This window comes from Danio rerio, chromosome 25 (assembly GCF_049306965.1).
Source record: "Danio rerio strain Tuebingen ecotype United States chromosome 25, GRCz12tu, whole genome shotgun sequence".
Lineage (NCBI taxonomy): Eukaryota > Metazoa > Chordata > Actinopteri > Cypriniformes > Danionidae > Danio > Danio rerio.
The window spans coordinates 9,485,522-9,505,150 of NC_133200.1; the positions used below are offsets into that span (position 1 = coordinate 9,485,522).

Consider the following 19,629-nt stretch of genomic DNA (forward strand, 5'->3'; position numbering starts at 1 on the left):
CTCTCAAAGTTCAAACTTTCGTAGAAAAGTAAGTCCAGAATTTTAGAATGAAACCAAAGATTAAAACCTGTTGTCAGGCACAAATATTTATCGCTGTCAGCAAAAGCTTTAAGGAGATTTTCCTAAGGAGATTGATTGACAATGGACTACAGCCAATCAGGACGCAGAACACAATGCACTAAAAAAAAAAGCGTGTCAAATTCAAGAAATGTCAGTGATTTTGCTGACATTTTGAGATTATAAGGCTGAACGGCATGAAATGCCATCAGTCTACAGAGATTTCCCAGTATTTCAGCAATCGGGAGATTACAATATTACTATGGTATAAATACAGCACTACAATATACAAAAGAGAGAGATAAACTTAGAAAGTCATTTACCTGTTTAATAATGATTTGATCAGCTGTAAGTTAGTTTAAATTACGCTGTTTTCTCTGGGGGCTTATTATGCGGTCTCTGTCGCCATCTTAAGTAATCAGAAATTAGTAATCAGACTGATAGAAGGTGTGGGCTATTTGGAGCATACAAATCCTTTATTTTTTAAATTAAAGATATTAAAGTTCAGTGACTTGGTTAAATTTAAAACAGCAAAATTTATGTTCAAAGCTAGGAATAAATTACCAAAATGTACACAAAGGTTTTTTGAAGAAAGACAAGGGGCATAATAATATGAGAGAAAAACTAAATTTTAGGAGGTTAAAAACAATGACAACTTTAAAAAGTTTGTGTCTTAGTCTGTGGTGTGAAATTATGGAACAGTCTAGATCAGACTCTCAAACAATGTCAGCATAATAATCAGTTTAAAATGTTAATAATAACAAATATATATTATTAAAGGAATATAATGATGAAGATGATTGAAAAAGGATAAAACGAGAAAGGTTTGATGAAACTTTAATTAATGGCTATTTGCAGTACTGTTTTTTTTTCCTTTGGGTCTATGTTACAAAATGTAAAGGTACAAATAGATTTAAACATATGATATGTCAAAGATGCCAAAATGATAAAATATGTCTCATATAAAAAAAAGAGATGAGTAAAAGAAGAAATAAGTTTAAGAATAGACGAATGAAGTACGTGGTAATGGGGTGGGAAAATATTAAGCTTGTGCTTCATCTCACTCCATTTTCGACCATGTTGAAATGTATTTTTTGTTACTGATATTTTATGTATGATATTTTGATCGAATATAAATAAATCAAATCAAATCTTGTGGATGTACATCAACCATCTTTGCTCAAAGACAGGCTAATGGCCGCTGACGCAGTGTCTCTCAGAAATGATAAATATTTTAAAATATGCACTATCCTTATAAATGAACTGCATAGTTGCAGTCTAAACAACTACATTCTCGACTAAAAAAGCCTCAAAGGTACATTTTGTTGCCCAACAGCAGCAATGTTTGTCAAACTGTAGATATACTGCTTGTGGCTGTATATTGGCGAAGTAATACACAAGGGTGAAGGGTTAAGAGGCTGGACGAGAGCTGTTATTGCAGAATATCACACAGCTATCAGCCAATCAGATTCAGGAATCAAACAGAACTGTTGTATAAACTATAAACTGCAGTAAAAGCACTAGAAAGCACTCAAATAAATGCAACAAGATGTCTTTAAAATGTTTAAAAGCTAGCGTATCTGTCCAAAACCATCCATTTTCACAATCCATTGACTTAGGAAAAACATTACAGATGAAAAACAATCTCTAATATTGTGTTTTTCCACGTTCTTCAGTGTTTGATTGATGCCCACTCTCCATTAGTTGATCTTCTTAACTCATTGATCCACTCAAGGTTAATTAGCCCATCTGAGAGATCCTTAAATAGCCTGATCTAATGTCAGGGATTTTCCTCACCTCGTCTTGCGATATGTGGCGAATCCTCTTCTAAACCCATTCCTCTTTCAGGCTAATCCTCAGCGGACAGCTGGAGATGGTAACCGGAGGCTGGGTGATGACGGACGAAGCCAACGCTCACTATTTCGCCATGATCGATCAGCTCATTGAAGGCCATCAGTGGCTGGAGAGGAATCTGGGTATGAGGGGTTTTCAGGCTGCTGTGGTTTTTGCATTTGTATTACAGTTTAAGTCAATTAATTCTGTTCAATTGTTAAATTTCGACATGCAGTAAAGTTGGAAAAATGTGCCAAAGCAATTGAGAAAAGCTGTAAATTGGCTTTTGGTTTGTAATGTTGGTAACACTTTATTTTGATGGTCCATTTGAGTATTAATAGACTCTCTGCTTGATATCTGTTGATACTGCTCCCTCAACAGACATTTAACTGACTATAAGAAACTTTGTATGTCAACTTACACTAACTCTAACCCCAAACTAACAGTCTACTTGTCTAATGAGAATTAGTTGGCAGGGGTGGCAGGGGCGGACTGGCCATCTGGCAATTCTGGCAAATGCCAGAAGGGCCGGACTATTTTTTAAATGTGGGCCGGTCAGTTTGTTATTTGTTTATTTCTTTTATATGGATTGTTTTTACATGCAGGCAGCTTTTATCTCTTGCAAGATGTGAATATTATGATGATGATAATAACAATAATAAATGTTAAGCATTGGCCCAATCGGCAACGACCGGATGGTTTTGAGATGGGCAGACCCAATCAGAGGTAAACCGGACGTAATCAAAATCTGGCAGGAATGTCAAACAAAGCTACAAACAAGCTAATTGTCAGAGATGGACCATAAAAAAGGAAAGACAGTGCCAAAAAGCTCAGAGAAAGCAAAAAAGTCTCTAAAATCAGACGCTGCCAAATGCATAAAATTAAATGGAATAGTCTCGAAAGGGGGCAGCGCAGTGGCGCAAGAAGGTCGCTATTTCGAGCTTTGGCTGGGTCAGATGGTGTTTCTGTGTGGAGTTTGCATGTTCTCGTAGGTTTCCCCCTGGTTTTCCCCACAAGTCCAAAAAACGTGCTATAGGTGAATTGGGTAGGCTTAATTGTCCGTGGTGCATATTTGTGAATGTGTGTGCATAGAGGTTTCCAAGTGATGGGTTGCAGCTTGGAGGGCATCCGCTGCGTAAAACATATGTTGGATAATTTGGCGGTTCATTCCGCTGTGATGACCCCAGATTAATAGAGGGACTAAGCTGAAAAGAAAATGAATGAATGAAATGATTGCATATATAAATTTGTTATAAATGGGTTGTTTTTGTTCCAGTCACATACACTAAATGTTTAAATATCTATTGCATATGGTACTGCTTATATTATTTCACCATCTGTCCACCAATCTAAGATGTGAATGGGGGTGTGAGGGGTGGACTGGGACAAAAATTCAGCCCTGGCACTGTTGCCACACCAGCCCACATTACCACACCGACACAGCCCCACCCACAGACACGTACATTCACTATTTATTTTGGTGTAAAGATGGTGAAATAATATAACATTCTAGCCAGGTTTTGATTATGTCCGGCTAACCTTGGATTGGGTCGGCTCATCTTGAAACCAGGCGGCAGTTGCCGATTGGGCCAATGCTTAACATTTATTATTATTATTTTTATTATCATCATCATCATAATATCACATCTAGCAAGATATAAAAGCTGTCTGCACTCAAAAACAATACATATTAAAAAAAAACTGACCGGCCCACATTTAAAAATTGCAGATGGCCAGTTCGCCCCTGTTAGTTGGCATGTAGATGCAATGTAACTTAAGTTCAGCAAACCATCAAAATAAAGTGTGACCGTAATGTTGAATGGGTGTGTGTTGTGCAGGTGTGACCCCTCGCTCGGGCTGGGCTGTTGATCCATTCGGGCACAGCGCCACCATGCCTTACCTGCTGAAACGGGCCAACATAAGCAGCATGTTGATCCAGAGGGTCCATTACTCCATCAAGAAGCACTTCGCAGCCACACGCAGCCTTGAGTTCATGTGGAGACAGGCCTGGGGTAAAAGAGCACAAAAACACAACAAAACAACATGACATGACATTACGGTGAAATATTTATATTGTTATATAAGCGAGTCATTTCTCAGTTCAGTAAATGTGTAATAAAGCATCTACACGTGTTTCATAAGAAAGCAATTAAAGCAGTGTTATGAATGTGACATTTGCAGTAAAATCCTCAAATTATAATAAATCACAAAGGAAGTAAATGTTAAGATCTTAGTGAAACATTTAGTTATTTAATTATTTAATCAGGAATATCCCATTGAGATGCAATATCTCCTCTACCAGGGAGTCCTGGTCAATACAGGCAGCATAGGACAGTTACAAAAAAATAAAATAAAATACATGCCACAACACATAGACACACACAAAAATAGTATAAACCATAATCAGTGGTTGAAATGTATTTAAAATATTTTAAATATAGCAATAGATGGTACAGATTTCATATGTAGGTTATCTTGAAGCTCATTTCACACATATGGAGCACACTTAGAAAATGCAGATTGACATAACTCTGTGTGAAAAAGTGTCAACATTGAACACCCTTTACTGCACGGTGTTACCATATGGCAACATGATACTTATGTTCCCTGCCACTGTTTCTTTAAGACCGACATTAATTTTTTTTTGGTGGAAAGAGAAGACCTTAGTGTAGCTAATAATGTGCTTTGGTTAAGTCACATGACATGCTGTGCTTTTCTGTAGCGCGATTTCTGGCAGACTGGCGTTTATTGTGAGTAGTTGCTGAATGTAAATGTAAACGTCAGTAAAAACAAAGGATCAAATTATGTCAGATCCACAAAGAAATCTGAGACATCACCTCCAGTAAGTCATGATGACATATTCACAACTCAATTTTTTTTTAAATCAAATTAGTTTTTTGTAAATCGATCAAATGTATGTGTTGCCAAATGACAACACTGTGCAATAGTGGAACGTGCAATGGGTTAGCTAGCTAGCAAAGTCAGCTGTGAACTTTTAAGTTGTAACAATAACAACATCAAAACTAGTAATATAATGTTGATTAGTTATGTGTTAATGACATTTGCATTATAAACAAAATCTTTTAATGGCAATACTACTTTTGAATAGATATCAATACAGGGAACAGTGTATTAGCGAGCACCACTATGTTCTATAGTAAGTGAAAGAAGAAAAGGACAGAACTTGCTCTTCCTGTTGGTGAAAGTGAGGATGATAGGGGTTTTAGTGACCATGAGAATGATGCAGACTGGACATTTGATAGAGACAGTTCAGGCAAGTTAGCTCAGAGGCAGATAAGACAGGCGTAGACGTAGTATAGTATGTAGTATAATATATAAACATTGTTAGCTAGTAGCTACATTATTCTGATGCATCTGGATATACTAGACTTGCTATTTATTTGTTTTAATATTTACTGGAGGAAATATTTATATTCACTGTATGTTGACTACATGGTAATACAGTATTAGGTTTGTTTTTATTAATATTCAGCAAAAATAGAATGCAATAAATGAAAGCTGTTGGAATATCAGTTGTTGGAAAGTATGTATAAGGTGTCTTTCATAAGTTCTGTGTTAAAACTTATAATGCTGCAACACCAATTAAATAATTTTAAACAGCAAAATTATTAATTATAAGGAAAGCTCTAAATTAGAAGTTTAGAAGTTAGATCCATTGCTGGACATTGTTGCCATATGGCAACATTTCATAAAGTACCTTAAAAAAAGAAATTTTTTCCCAAAAAATTTTTCACAGCACATTAAGTTAAAACATTTTAAGGGTGCTTGTTTGCCCAGTCAGCGCAGTTCGTTTGGCATATGTGAACAGGGCAATCACATATGTGATCTCCCGGTAATCTCGCGTCTCCCTCCCGGTCCTTAAATAGGCATCGTCAAGCACTCTTCTCACCCCTCCCCACCGCATCTCTTCTCAGACACGCCGCGCTCTTGATCTAATGAACTATACCATACCATTTTTGGGTACCCTTTCTAAAGGGTACCCAGCACAACAAAAGTGTTCCAAAAGGCGGAGCTATACGCACAGCTTAATGCTATTGGTTCACAGAGATACGTCACTAGCTAGTGCACAAGCAGTTGAATAAAAAACAACGGAAGCCCAAATTTTAAATACACAGTTTTGCAAAATTTATGGCAAATTTCACAGCATTTCTTTTATTGTTTTGCTATTAAAATATTCAAGACACTTCTATACAGCTTAAAGTGACATTTTAAGGCTTAACTGGGTTAATTAGGTTAACTAGGCAGGTTAGGGTAATTTGGCAAGTTATTATATAACGATGGTTTGTTCTGTAAACTACTGAAAAAAAAATATAGCCGAAAGGGGCTAATAATATTGACCTCAAAATGGGTTTTAAAAAATGTAAAACTGCTTTTATTCTAGCTGAAATAAAACAAATAATACTTTCTCCAGAAAAAATAAATATTATCAGACATACTGTTTAAATTTCCTTGCTCTGTTAAACATCCTTTGGGAAATATTTAAAAAAGAAAACTGAAATAAAAAAGGGGGGCAAATAATTCTGACTTCACCTGAACATCACCTTTCAACATCACCTGAAAGCTGAATAAATAGCTTTCCATGTTTGATGTGTTTTGCTATTAAAATGTGCATCTTTTAATTCTTTATTAATTAAAGAATTCACGTGAGAATTTAAACAGTGTGTCGACTGTCCAAAATATGCAGCAATTTTTACAAAAACATAAAGTCCACAAAAGTTTGTGAGATTTGCTTGATTTTGCATTGAATTCAATGATCTTGGAGGATCTGCTTAGTAAATCATGCATTAAAATGTGAATAAATCTCCTGGATAGATCATAGAGACTTTAAGGATGCGCTCTTTTGATTTGTGACAACAAAGATCAACTAGAAATGCCTTGAAACGGTAATGCAATATGTTAAAAAAAACACTTGCGAAAAAAATAATAGCATCATGGCAGTGTGTTTTGCATGAGCAAAGCAAAATAAATATGCCACAACTTACTTAATAAGCCCAATAGAGCAGAATAGAGCATTTGCAATCATTAATTACATGTGGGAAGAGCTTTAAACGTCTAATGAAGGTTTGAGAAAACACAAACCCTTGGCATCTGCTTTTGAAGACTGTGCCAAAGTCTCCTGCCAGCCTGAGTTTATTAATGAGATTTTCTTTATTTGCAGATATCGAGTCGAGCACAGACATGTTCTGCCACATGATGCCGTTTTACAGCTATGATGTGCCTCACACGTGCGGCCCCGACCCCAAAATCTGCTGCCAGTTTGATTTCAAGAGGCTGCCGGGCAGTCGAGTCAACTGCCCGTGGAAGGTGCCGCCCAGAGCTATCAATGATGCCAATGTGGCCGAGAGGTGAGGAAATTTTGTATGAATCTTTAATGTGATTCGGGAACAACGAGTTTTCTCAGGGAGCGTTTTGTTTGGTAATTCGTAGGACCACAACTGAAGTCTGAATTTTTTAGACCCCTGTATATTTCTGTGTAAAGGAGAGAAGATTTTTTCACCACATTTCTAAACATAATAGTTTTTATAACTCATTTCTAATGACTGATTTATTTTATTTTTTGCCATGATGACAGTCAATAATATTTGATTATTCAGCTTAAAGTGCAATTTAAAGGCTTAACTAGGTTAATTAGGCAAGTTAGGGTAATTAGGCAAATCATTGTATAACAGTGGTTTGTTCTGTAGACATTTGGAAATCAAATATAGCTTAAGCGGGATAATCATTTTGACCTTAAGATGGTGTCTAAACATTAAAACAACTTTTGTTCTAACCGAAATAGAACAAATAAGTCTTTCTCCAGAAGAAAAAATATTATCAGACATACTGTGAAAAACTCCTTGCTCAGTTAAACATCATTTGGTAAATATTTTTAAAAAATCACAGGAGGTTAATAATATTTTTATGAAGTTTTTATGTTATTTTCAGTAATATTATTGAATAGTAAGCAAATGTGTATATGATTTATGTACAATGTTTTCTTAAAGTCATATATTCAGTACTTAGTACTTGTGTTATATGAAAGACTCGGGGCACGATGCCATTTTGTGCTGCATTTCGGCATTTTTTAAAAGCTTTGGTGGACACACGCCTTTTACTTTTACCAAACAAGTGGTTCTATTAAAATTTGCATTGTAAATCTAATATTTAAATTTTATTTTATTTTTTTTGTCATGTTAGGTTTCTAGTTACTATACTCTTAAAATCATTTAGCATAAATTCACTTGTTTTTTTATTCTAATACAAAATTCTGCTCTGAAATTGCAATAATGTCCAAAGATTAGTCCTTTTTTTGTCACATGACATGATGGCAGATTTGGATACAGAAATTAGTTAATAATTAATAATCTTGCTTACAAACAGATGCATAGTTATTATTATTATTATTATTTTTATTTTATTTTTTTTAAATACTTTTTCGGGTACATAATGAATTTCTGAAACTGTAGCTTTATTTCTTATATTTTATAAACATGCAAATGTCTTTCTTTCTCACAACATTGAATGGTAATAAAGAGTTGGTTAATGCTTTAAACTTTATCTGTACGACAACACATATGATTGATTTATTTCTGATTTCTCATGGGCTTGAAGATTGTAACGGCAAACTAATCTTTTCTGCTTTCTGACATATCAAAATAACAAAATGAACAATAAAAGGACAGATCGCAGTTAACAGACTGGAGATCAAGGTTACAAATTAATAATTATGTGCTGTTGGTTATAATTTGACCATATCTTCATATATGCCTAAATGTTGGAATCAAAATAAAAGATAAAACTGTATACGTTTGAAGTCCGAACCCCCCTGAATTATTCGCCACCTGTTTATTTTTCCCCAATTTCAGTTTTTTTTAGATTTTTTCAGCACATTTCTAATCATAATAGTTTTAATAACTAATTTCTAATGACTGATTTATTTTATCTTTGCCATGATGACAGTAAATAATATTTGACTAGATATTATTCAAGACATTTCTATACAGCTTAAAGTGGCATTTAAATGTTTAACTAGGTTAATTAGGTTAACTAGGCAGGTTAGGATATTTAGGCAAGTTATTCTATAACGATGGTTTGTTCTGTAGACTGTCAAAAACAAATACAGCTTAAAGGGGCTAATAATATTGACCTTAAAATGGTGTTTAAAAAATTTAAAACTGCTTTTATTCTTGCTGAAATAAAACAAATAAGACTTTCCAGAAAGAAAAAATAATATTAGATATACTATGAAATTTTCCTTGCTCTGTTAAACATCATTTGGGAAATATTAAAAAATAAATAAATAAATAAAATTTAATTAAATGAAAAGGGGGGCTAATAATTCTGACTTCAACTGTATATGTGATTCTGGACAACAAAACAAGTAATAAAAATCTTTTATTTTGAAATTAAGATTTCAACATCATCTGAAAGCTGAATAAATAGCTTTCCATGTTTGATGTGTTTGGATAAGACCATTTTTGGCTGAGATGCATGTAATCTGAGGGTTAAAAATATCAAAAGATTGACAAAGTTGCCTTTACTAATCCAAAATTTAGCTTTAATATATTAAAAGTAGGATTTTTACAAAATATATTAACATAACATGATCTTTACTTAATATTCAAATGATTTTCTTTGATCATTTTGACTCACACAATATATTTTTGTGTGTTTGGGTATTAAAACATAACATTTAATCATATTCTGTTGAAATGACCAAAATGACAACACAAAGATTTGTTCATTTAGCTGAATGAGCCTTAAAGGTCAGAGTCGGTAAAATGATCTGACCTTCTCATCACCAGCGTGGCTGTTGCACTGATTAATACAAAAGCAGGGAATTAATTAGATCGGGGCGAGTTTAGCCAAAGAGTGAATGCAGGTTAATATCCTGTGTTCGCCAACAGAATTCATTTGTCCGTCACCCAGCTGGCGCCAGCTGTATTTATATGGGTTGCGTTTGAACTGGGCTCGAACCCAAATCCAGCGCTGAAGAAAACCCAGGATATTAACAAGCTTGTAGCAATTAGTTTGCACCTGTCATTACACTTCTGAGGTCTTTCAGGTTTACTGGAATAGGCAGAGGGTTTTATGGGTGCACGTTTAGCTTCATGACTCATTTCCTTTGCCGATGTTCAAACATGCTTTCTTACATTTTGGCGTGACTGGTTAAAACTGAGCTATGAAAGGAAAACTGGGGCATTTTATTGAGGACATTCATTACTACGGTTGTCATGTGATCCCTCAGGAGTCATTCTAATGCGCTGATCTGCTGTTCAAGAAATCATTTAACACTATGAAGGTTTAAAACATTTATAACCTTTATAAACATTTTTTCATGCTGCAATGGTTCGGTTCCACTTTATATTAAGTGGCCTTAACTAATATTTACTTACATAGGAATTAATAGTTTGTTACAATGTACTTATTGTGTAAATACATGTATTTATTGTGTACTTATGCTTGATTAAATACATGTATGTATGTAATTACATCTGTAATGAACTTTTGTAATTACATTTGTAAATACACTGTTGACCATCCCTTACACCTTAACCCACCCTTAAACCTACCCATGCCACCAAACCTGCCCAAAACCCAACCTCTATCCCAACTCAAAAGTACCACAAGTGTTCTCAAATACATTATAAACACAGTAAGTACATTGTATTTATGTAAGTACATAGTAGTTAGGGACACTTAATATAAAGTGGGACCAATGGTTCCTCTGTATGCAAAGTATATTTAACGCCGCTTTTTGACAACAATTTAATTTATATTTATCATTTATTCTTTTACTATTTATTATCATTTATTATTAATATTTTACTATTATTATTATTATTATATCTCTTATATTTGTAAGAAATGAGTCTGCCACTCTAAATGGTGAATTGATGCTTATTTCCCAAAAGGGCTGACTTATTAGAGAAAAGAGAAGTCAACAGGGTCTTGTCTCTGCATTGCTTGAGGTGACTACAACTGCATTAACATGATAAGATAGAGAGAACAGTTGGGTCAACAGCCAAGGAGCAACTTCATTAACATCTAAAGGCAACATCCAAAACAGTATAAAGGTTTGAGTTTAAGAATGTTCAGGGTTCATACTGACTCCGGTGAACCCAAGGTACTGCCATGTATTTTGAGACTGCTATGCTGAATAAATATCTTCATTGAGATTTTCTTCGTCATCATCATTTTTTCTTACATATTCTTATATATTTCTTTTACATTATAATTAGTGCTAGTGCATTAGTGCAAATACACATCATAGCACAAAATAAAAGTTGGTCAGCTTTAGAGCTGTGACGAGAGCTGAGAGCCAGATGGAGCGAGTGTTGGAAACTTTTGTTTTGTGTTTACCTTATGATTAAAGTTGCTGCATGTCCGCCGGTTCCCTCCTCTGAATGAGCGAGTTTGAGGTACTCGTACATAAAGGTAGCATTCAGAAAAACTAAACAACCGTGAAGAAACTCGACGCAGAGGAACATAAAAACCTACTGCCACTCGACCCAGAAGTGTAAACCAGCCTTAAGGAGTTACTGCATTCTGGCTGAATCCAAATATTAACTCACCTTCTGAATGTTCTCAGTTGATTCACAGCCTTAATAAAACCCAAGATTTACTTTTAGATTTGGCATTTTTCTCTTTCAGAGCTGGCGTTCTGCTCGATCAATATCGTAAAAAATCCAAGCTGTTCCGGAGCAAAGTGTTGCTGGTTCCTCTGGGGGACGACTTTCGCTATGATAAAGCTTTAGAGTGGGACCAGCAGTACTTGAACTACCAGAAACTGTTCGATTACATGAACTCCCATCCAGAAATGCACGTAAAGGTACGTTTACAGCTTAACAGTACAAAACTACAACCAATCTCTTTGTGTTTGTTAGAAAAATAATGCAATTAGGTGTAGATTGATCGATTTTTTTAAAGGCACAGTATGTAATTTTCCCCACCAGAGGTGATGTATTCACAATAAACAAAGGCGTATTTTGATGATGCACTGACTGAGTGAGGAATAATGGGAGTTGTAGGCTTCATTACATCCTATGTGACTCCTAATATAACTATAACTATAATAATAAATACATTTTAGGCTTCTGTAATGCCACTCTATGCAGGCTAATAAACACAACATATTAAAGCGACTTTAGGAATTTTACTGTTTTAATAAAACATACTGCTAATAATATGACATTATTAGCATGAAAACATTCAAATAGGTGCTAAACAACATTCTTCTAAACATTTTGGACAATGTAAATACATGAGTAAGCAAAAAAATATTATGCTGTTTTAGTCTTTATGTCAGCGTTTCCCAACCCTGTTCCTGGAGGCACACCAACAGTACATAGTTTCTATGTCTACCTTATCTGACCCATTGACTTCAGGTATTTGGAGTCTCTCCTAATGTTCTGAATCTGATGAGTTGATTCAGGTGTGTTTAATTAGGAAGAGGTTGAAAATGTGTAGTTTAGGCGTGCCTTCAACATTTTAATTAAACAAATCATACATATTGTGCCTTTTAAATGTACTAGTGCAGCTAATAGTGATCTCCACCATAGCACTTGTTTGTAAGCAAAGATAAAATATGTTTTTTAACAAGTGCAGAATCATGTGAAGATTTCCTCCAAGTTACTCTCTATGCTTTCAGGCCCAGTTTGCGACGCTGTCAGACTACTTTGATGCGGTGTACAAGGCTAATGGAGTGACTTCGGGGGCGAGACCACCCGATTACCCTGTGCTGAGCGGAGACTTCTTCGCTTATGCAGACAGAGAGGACCATTACTGGAGTGGATACTACACCTCACGACCCTTCTACAAAAACCTGGACCGTATTTTAGAATCTCACTTAAGGTTAGTCAGTCAATACATTATACATTAGACGCATCAGGATCCAATAAACGTACATCTTTCTATCTTATTTGTGCCCTAAATGGTACATATTAGTACTATTAGCCTGTTGCGATATTTATTTTTTGCACGATATATTGCACTAAAATATACACTCAGCGGCTACTTTATTAGGTACACCTGTCTAACTACTCGTTAACGCAAATTTCTAATCAGCCAATCATATGACAGCAACTCAATGCATGTAGGCATGTAGACATGGTCAAGATTATCTGCTGCAGTTCAAACAGAGTATGAGGATGGGGAAGAAAGGTGATTTAAGTGACTTTGAACGTGGCATGTTGGTGCCAGACAGCCTTGTCTGAGTATTTCAGAAACTGCTGATCTATCGGGATTTTCATGAACAACCATCTCAGAGAATGGTCCGATAAAGAGAAGATATCCAGTGAGTGGCAGTTCTGTGGGTGCAAATGCCTTGTAGATGCCAGAGGTCAGAGAAGAATGGCCAGACTGGTTCCAGCTGATAGAAAGGCAAGAGTAACTCTTGTTACAACCAAGGTATGCAGAAGAGCATCTCTGAACGCACAACACGTCCAACCTTGAGGCGGATGGGCTACAGCAGCAGAAGACCAGAAGTAACTGAGGCTACAATTTGCACGTTCACCAAAATTGGACAATTGAAGATTCGAAAAACGTTGCCTGGTCTGACGAGATCGATTTATGCTGCGACATTCGGATGGTAGGGTCAGAATTTGGCATCAACAACATGAAAGCATGAATCCATCTTGCCTTATATCATTGGTTCATGCTGGTAGTGGTGGTGGGAGTGGTGGTGGTGTAATGGTGTGGGGGATATTTTCTTACCACACTTTGGGCCCATTAGTACCAATTCAGCATCATTTCAGACTGGTTTCTTGAATATGACAATGAGTTCACTGTACTCAAATGGCCGCCACCGTCACCAGATCCAAATCCAATAGAGCACCTTTAGGATGTGGTTGAATGGGAGATATCATGGATGTGCAGCCGACAAATGTGCAGCAACTGCGTGATGCTGTCATGTCAATATGAAGCAAAGTCTCTGAAGAATATTTCCAGTACCTTGTTGATTCTACACCATGAAGGATTGAGGCAGTTCTGAAGGCAAAAAGGTCCAACCCAGTACCAGTTGGGTGTACCTAATAAAGTGGCCGGTGAGTGTATTGCGATAAACAATATTATTGTAACTTTATGCCACTCATTATATAATGCCAGAATGACAATATAATATCATCACAATGCAAGTACACTCTTCCAAAGAACACATAAGATTTTATCCTTAAGAATATTTACCTGAATTATAGTCATTTTAACTATTTAATAATAAGGCATTGGAATGTGAAAACGCAAATCCTAAATGAATAACAGTAAATTATAACAAAATGTGCTCCAAAACAGTGACAAAATTCACGTTTAGAAGATATAAAGCTGAGATAAACATGTAAAGCTTGTAGTCACTTCCGCCTAAATGGATCAACGGCTTTATTGACGTCACCTCATGCTTCAGTTTCTCAATCAAATGCTTTCATTTGATGCCCTTGAGCTCAATCCCCCTCTCTTTGTGTTAGGTTGAGATTATGTCAAACATCGGATAAAAATGCACATTTGCTCTGCATAAGACGTTTGGATATAGGAGAAATGGTCGTGTCCAACTGAGCCTGGTTTCTCCCAAGGTTTTTTATCCTTCACTTTCGCCAATTGGTGAAGTTTTTTCCCTGCCACTGTCGGCACTGGCTTGCATGGTTCATGACTTGTAGAGCTGCACATCGATGAATTTGCGCTTCAGTGTTTGGACTCTCACCAGTGAAAATTAAACCACACTGAACTGAAATGAACTTAAAAACTGAACCGACACTGTTTCAATTCACTATAATCTTCTATGTGAAGCTGCTTTGACACAATCTACATTGTAAAAGCGCTATTGAAATAAAGATGAATTGAATTGAACTTTTCAAAGCTCTTCACAGGAGCTTTAAAGTAATATTTAACTCGGTTGTTTAAAAATGATTCTAGATTCTAGAATTTTGTCATCAACTATTGAATGGATTTAAGCTCTAACATGAAAGTGAATCTGTTTAAAACGGTGTTGTCCAGAACTGCATTAAAATGTCATTTCAGCGCATTAAATATTGACGCTTTTTACAGAAATCAAACTACAAATGGTTCATTTATGACCGCCTCTGTAAATTAGGCTTGGATTGAAGAGCATTTTTACATCGAGCTGCTATTTGACACTTCGTTAACAACTCATCAAGTAGCTTTCAGTCAGAAAATGTCGCTAACAAGGTTTTGAGGAAGCCTTTTAATTTTTAATTGGCAGCACTTTTCAAACTGCCATCGAGGTATCTGAATTGAATCCATTATTTTAGCATGTTTGGAAACGGTCTCGTTTTATTTGCCAGAGATTCAATTATGCTTTGAGTAAAAGCCTGTTCTCTGCGGTATTACTGAGGGACAATTAAAATAGTTATTCTCTGAGTTTTTCTACTGAATTAAGCACGAGGCATCGCCTAATTACTGTCATTACTTAGTCTTTAATTCTATTATGGTTGGCTTCTCAGCTTGTTAAGTTGTTGTGGTTTGGTTCGGTGTCATGCTAACTGGATGCCTTTTTGTGTGTGTTTCTCTGCAGAGGGGCAGAAATCCTCTATAGTTTGGCGGTGGCTCATGCACGACACGCAGGAGTTGAAGGACGATATCCGGTTTCAGATTACTCTCTCCTGACTGATGCAAGGCGAAACATTGGGCTGTTCCAGCATCATGATGCCATCACGGGCACTGCCAAAGAGGCTGTCGTCATCGACTACGGGAACAGGTCTCTGAGTAGATATCTGCAAATGATATGTGCATTATAAAAGGGATAACCAGCAGCTTGCTCTCTGCAACTCTCACATGGTCACCCATTAGCCGCATTTCCACTATCGGGCCAGTGCGAGCCAGGGCTTTAATCAGGCCGGGGCGGGCCAATAGCCCGGGAGGTTGAGAAATGAGGCTGAAATCATGTCGCGTTTCCACTGTCGGGCTAAAGCTCACAGCGCGTCACGCAAACACCGCCCACAGAACGTCCCCGAATCAAACGTCACACAACCCGCCCACTTCAGCGGGAATGAGGCAGATAAAGCACACCATAAATCATCACGAAACGAAACCATTAAAATGAAGACAACCGAAACAAACAAACGACACGTTACTGTACAGCAGTACATTATATGTCTATACGCACAGACCTGTGTATTTCCATTCATTACATTTGTTTACTCGCCGACCGACTGCATTGTGCATGGAGTGCTCTCGCCACTAACGCAGGGACCCAACACAGAGAGCGCACACATCCATAATATAAAGCCACAGAAATTCTCCTTTATAACTCGATATGGCATGTATTTTTTAACATCCTCGTTTTGATAGAAGTCGTGTTAAGTTTTCAGCACAAGAGCGAGTAGCCTAATAAAATATAGCCATATTTGTTGCGCTCGGCAGCTATTCACTAAAACTCATCATTTAAAGTTTCATTTATAAATTTAACCACGTCAAATAAAAACATAAACAGTTGCTTTCACTCACTCAAATAATGCTCTGTTTGCGCGATTTGATTAATATCATCGTATCCAAATACTTTATAAATATTTAGCCTACTTATATAAATATTTACTTTATATAAATATTTCAAACCTTCTCCGGTGTTTATTGTTTTTAAAAAATATCGAAAATCTTTTTTTTTTTTTCAGACAGGTCTTTGCAAAATGAAAGTTAGGCTATATGTGGCTTTAAAACGGTTTGATTTATGTATTGTATATAGGCTACCTACATTGTTATAGTTAGCTTTTGTTTATTTTATATTGGTTAATTTATTTAATGTGATTATATATATATATATATATCCGATATTTGTAATTCTTTAAATTATATTTCAATATAGGCTACCTTAGGCTATTTTATCAAGATATGACAATATATTGTTTAAAGTCTACGAAAGTGGGCACGTATTTTGTTAAGTTTATGTCTTTCTGTTGTATTTATATGTGTATTATCTCCAAAATAAATAAAGAAAAAAGCCGCTCGCGGCATAACAGAGCTGTGAAGGAGCGCTTTTGCCCGGTCTCACACACACATAAAGGCATCTAAACGTGCACAAACAAACAAACATTTTAAACTTGACAAAAACTCTCGAAAACCTTTACTGTCTGATGTGTTTTTAATATGGTGTAAAGATTATTATGCGTTATTGAAACATAAAGGAGGACGCAGCAAAGAACGTCACTATAAATTAAAACTACTTTATTATTTTATGCAGCAGCCTTACATTTAAAAGGGAAACATAAGGGTGATCATACGCAAAAAGACCAGACTATAAGGCTAGATGTTTTCTTTCCCTTATTTCTTTATTTGTTTGGCGCATGTACTCATGTGCGATCAGAAAACTGCCCGCCTCTCCTTTCACTCCGCCCCGAAGCCCCAGCTGGCCCTCCTTGGCCCAAGGTATTCGGCGGGCCGAAAAAGGCCGGCCGCTGGCCCCAAGAAAGCCCCGCTTTGGCCCGATTAGGCCCCGGAAGTGACAGTGGAAACCCCACTGGCCTTGGCTCGCCCTGGCTCGCTCGCTTTAGGCGCGATAGTGGAAACGCGGCTATTGAAGCTAAGCAGGGCTGCACCCGTTCAGTACCTGGATGGTCCTAACCAATTTGGCACCCTAGGCAAGATTTCAGGTAGCGCCCCGTCACAGCGCAGTAAATTCCAATGCTAGTGTATAGTCATAAGAAACTAAATTGACTACTACAAACTGGAAAACGTCAGATAAATATGTAATGTAATGTAAAAATGTAATGTAATGTAATGTGTATTTATATAGTGCATTTATTGTGTATGGCCATACACCCAAAGCGCTTCACAATCATGAGGGGGGGTCTCTCCACACCACCACCAGTGTGCGGCATCCACTTGGATGATGCGACGGCTGCCACAGGACAACGGCGCCAGTGCGCTCACCACACACCAGCTATTGGTGGAGTGGAGGGACAGTGATAGAGCCAATTCGGTGGAGAGGGGATGATTGGGAGGCCATGATCATAAGGGCCGATAGAGGGACTTTGGCCAGGACACCGGGGTTACACCCCTGCTCTTTCACGAGAAGTGCCTTGGGATTTTTAATGACCACAGAGAGTCAGGACCTTGGTTTAACGTCTCATCCGAAAGACGGCGCCCACTGACAGTGTAGTGTCCCCTTCACTTTTACTGGGGCATTAGGACTCACACAGACCACAGCTTGAGCGCCCTCTGCTGGCCTCACTAACACCACTTCCAACAGCAACCTAGTGTTCCCTAGTGGTCTCCCATCCAGGTACTGACCAGGCTCAGCCCTGCTTAGCTTCAGTGAGTAACCGGTCTTGGGCTGCAGGGTGACATGGCTGTGGCCATATATGCCAAATATGCCAATGCAATAGCCGAAGAAATAGTAAACCTGCCTATACTGCTGAAAAGAGCCACGACTGTCCTGTGTAATGAAAAGACGGCCACCCTGTCACTCATCATGCCCAACATGAAGACAGCCATCCATAAAAACCTCTCAGACAGATACACATCAGTTCAGGATTATTTTATAGAACTGCTGATTACCTGGAAATGTAGATTTTTTTTTTTTTTGCACACACAAAAAACGCAAGTGACCAAGCAAAGCCTTAAGCTCTTACTGTTAAATTCAATTGAATTGAATCATTTCAATAATATTTTCAATTTTTATTCCAAATATCGTGATACATATCGAATCGTGAACATTATATCGTGATACACATTGTATCGTGAGCTGAGTGTATCGTTACACCCCTACTTCTATTACTATTTTCCATAACATCTATGCCCTTCCATAACATTAGGTGACGTTAAAACTAACAGATTAGCAATCTGTCAACGTTGGGATGTAGAAAATTTGGGACAACAAATAGCTTCAAATGATAGAATACATAGCAAACATTAGAAAATACTGACAATAAAATAAAAAGTTTACCCTATTAAAATCAATGGCCTATTCAAAAATAAATAAAGTTTTAAAATCTATTTCACATTTAATTGTATTTGCATATTGATTAATGTTACTATAGTTATTTAGTGAAGAGCAGCAAATGAATCTCTCATTGTGTTTTGTTTGATAGCAAAGGTGTTAATGTATAATGCACAGATCTTTAATGAAGCATTCAAGTACTTTAGTAACTGTTTGTGCTCATTTAAGAGAAAATTAGTTGTGTTTAAAATAAAACATGCAAAAAAAAAAAAAAAAAACGTAAAAAAAAGAAGCACTTTTCCGACGGTCGCTCACTGTGAGCTCCTCTCTGCGTGAGCTCTCCCGGCTTAACGCAGATTGCGAGGGCTCAAACAGAGCAGTGGTCGTAATGTCAAGCGAAAAAAAAAAAAAGTCAGCTGTTAAACATAACCAGCTTTGTCTTTTTGTAGGAAACACACTTTAGATCTTTTTAGGGAAAGAGGTTTTTGAGTCATTGCCGTCTAGCACTCAATATGTCAGGAATATCGAAAACAAAACCAACTTAACCGCGCTCATTTCTGCCACCCCCCCCTGGATGTACAGCACCCTTAGCATTTGCCTTTACTGCCTATTCCACGGGCCGGCCCTGGATGGGAGACCACATGGGAAAGCTAGGTTACTGTCGGAAGTGGTGTTATTGAGATCAGCAGGGGGCGCCCAACCTCCGCACTGTGTGGGTCCTAACACCCAGAAATAGTGAAGGGGACTCTATACTGCTCAATGAGCGTCGTCTTTCAGATCCTGGTGTTGTTCCAATGCTAAATGGGCATTTATGTCAAACTTCAAAAGAAGAAATGTAAAAAAGTACGCATGGTGGC

The 19,629-nt window shown here is 37.0% G+C and overlaps 1 protein-coding gene across 26 annotated transcripts in view; it reads left to right on the forward strand.

Annotated features, from left to right (window-relative positions):
* Positions 1–19,629, forward strand: part of man2a2 (mannosidase, alpha, class 2A, member 2) — an 80,163-nt gene that overhangs the window by 25,750 nt on the left and 34,784 nt on the right. For all 26 annotated transcript variants that reach the window (XR_012400225.1, XR_012400228.1, XR_012400227.1 and 23 more), the window contains 6 exons: positions 1,906–2,033; positions 3,729–3,902; positions 7,070–7,256; positions 11,545–11,722; positions 12,542–12,744; positions 15,413–15,595. Coding sequence is in view for 14 of the 26 variants with exons in the window: in XM_073942810.1 (XP_073798911.1) it covers positions 1,906–2,033; positions 3,729–3,902; positions 7,070–7,256; positions 11,545–11,722; positions 12,542–12,744; positions 15,413–15,595 (1,053 nt within the window). In the remaining 12 variants the exon portion in view is untranslated. The remainder of the gene's footprint in view (positions 1–1,905; positions 2,034–3,728; positions 3,903–7,069; positions 7,257–11,544; positions 11,723–12,541; positions 12,745–15,412; positions 15,596–19,629) is intronic.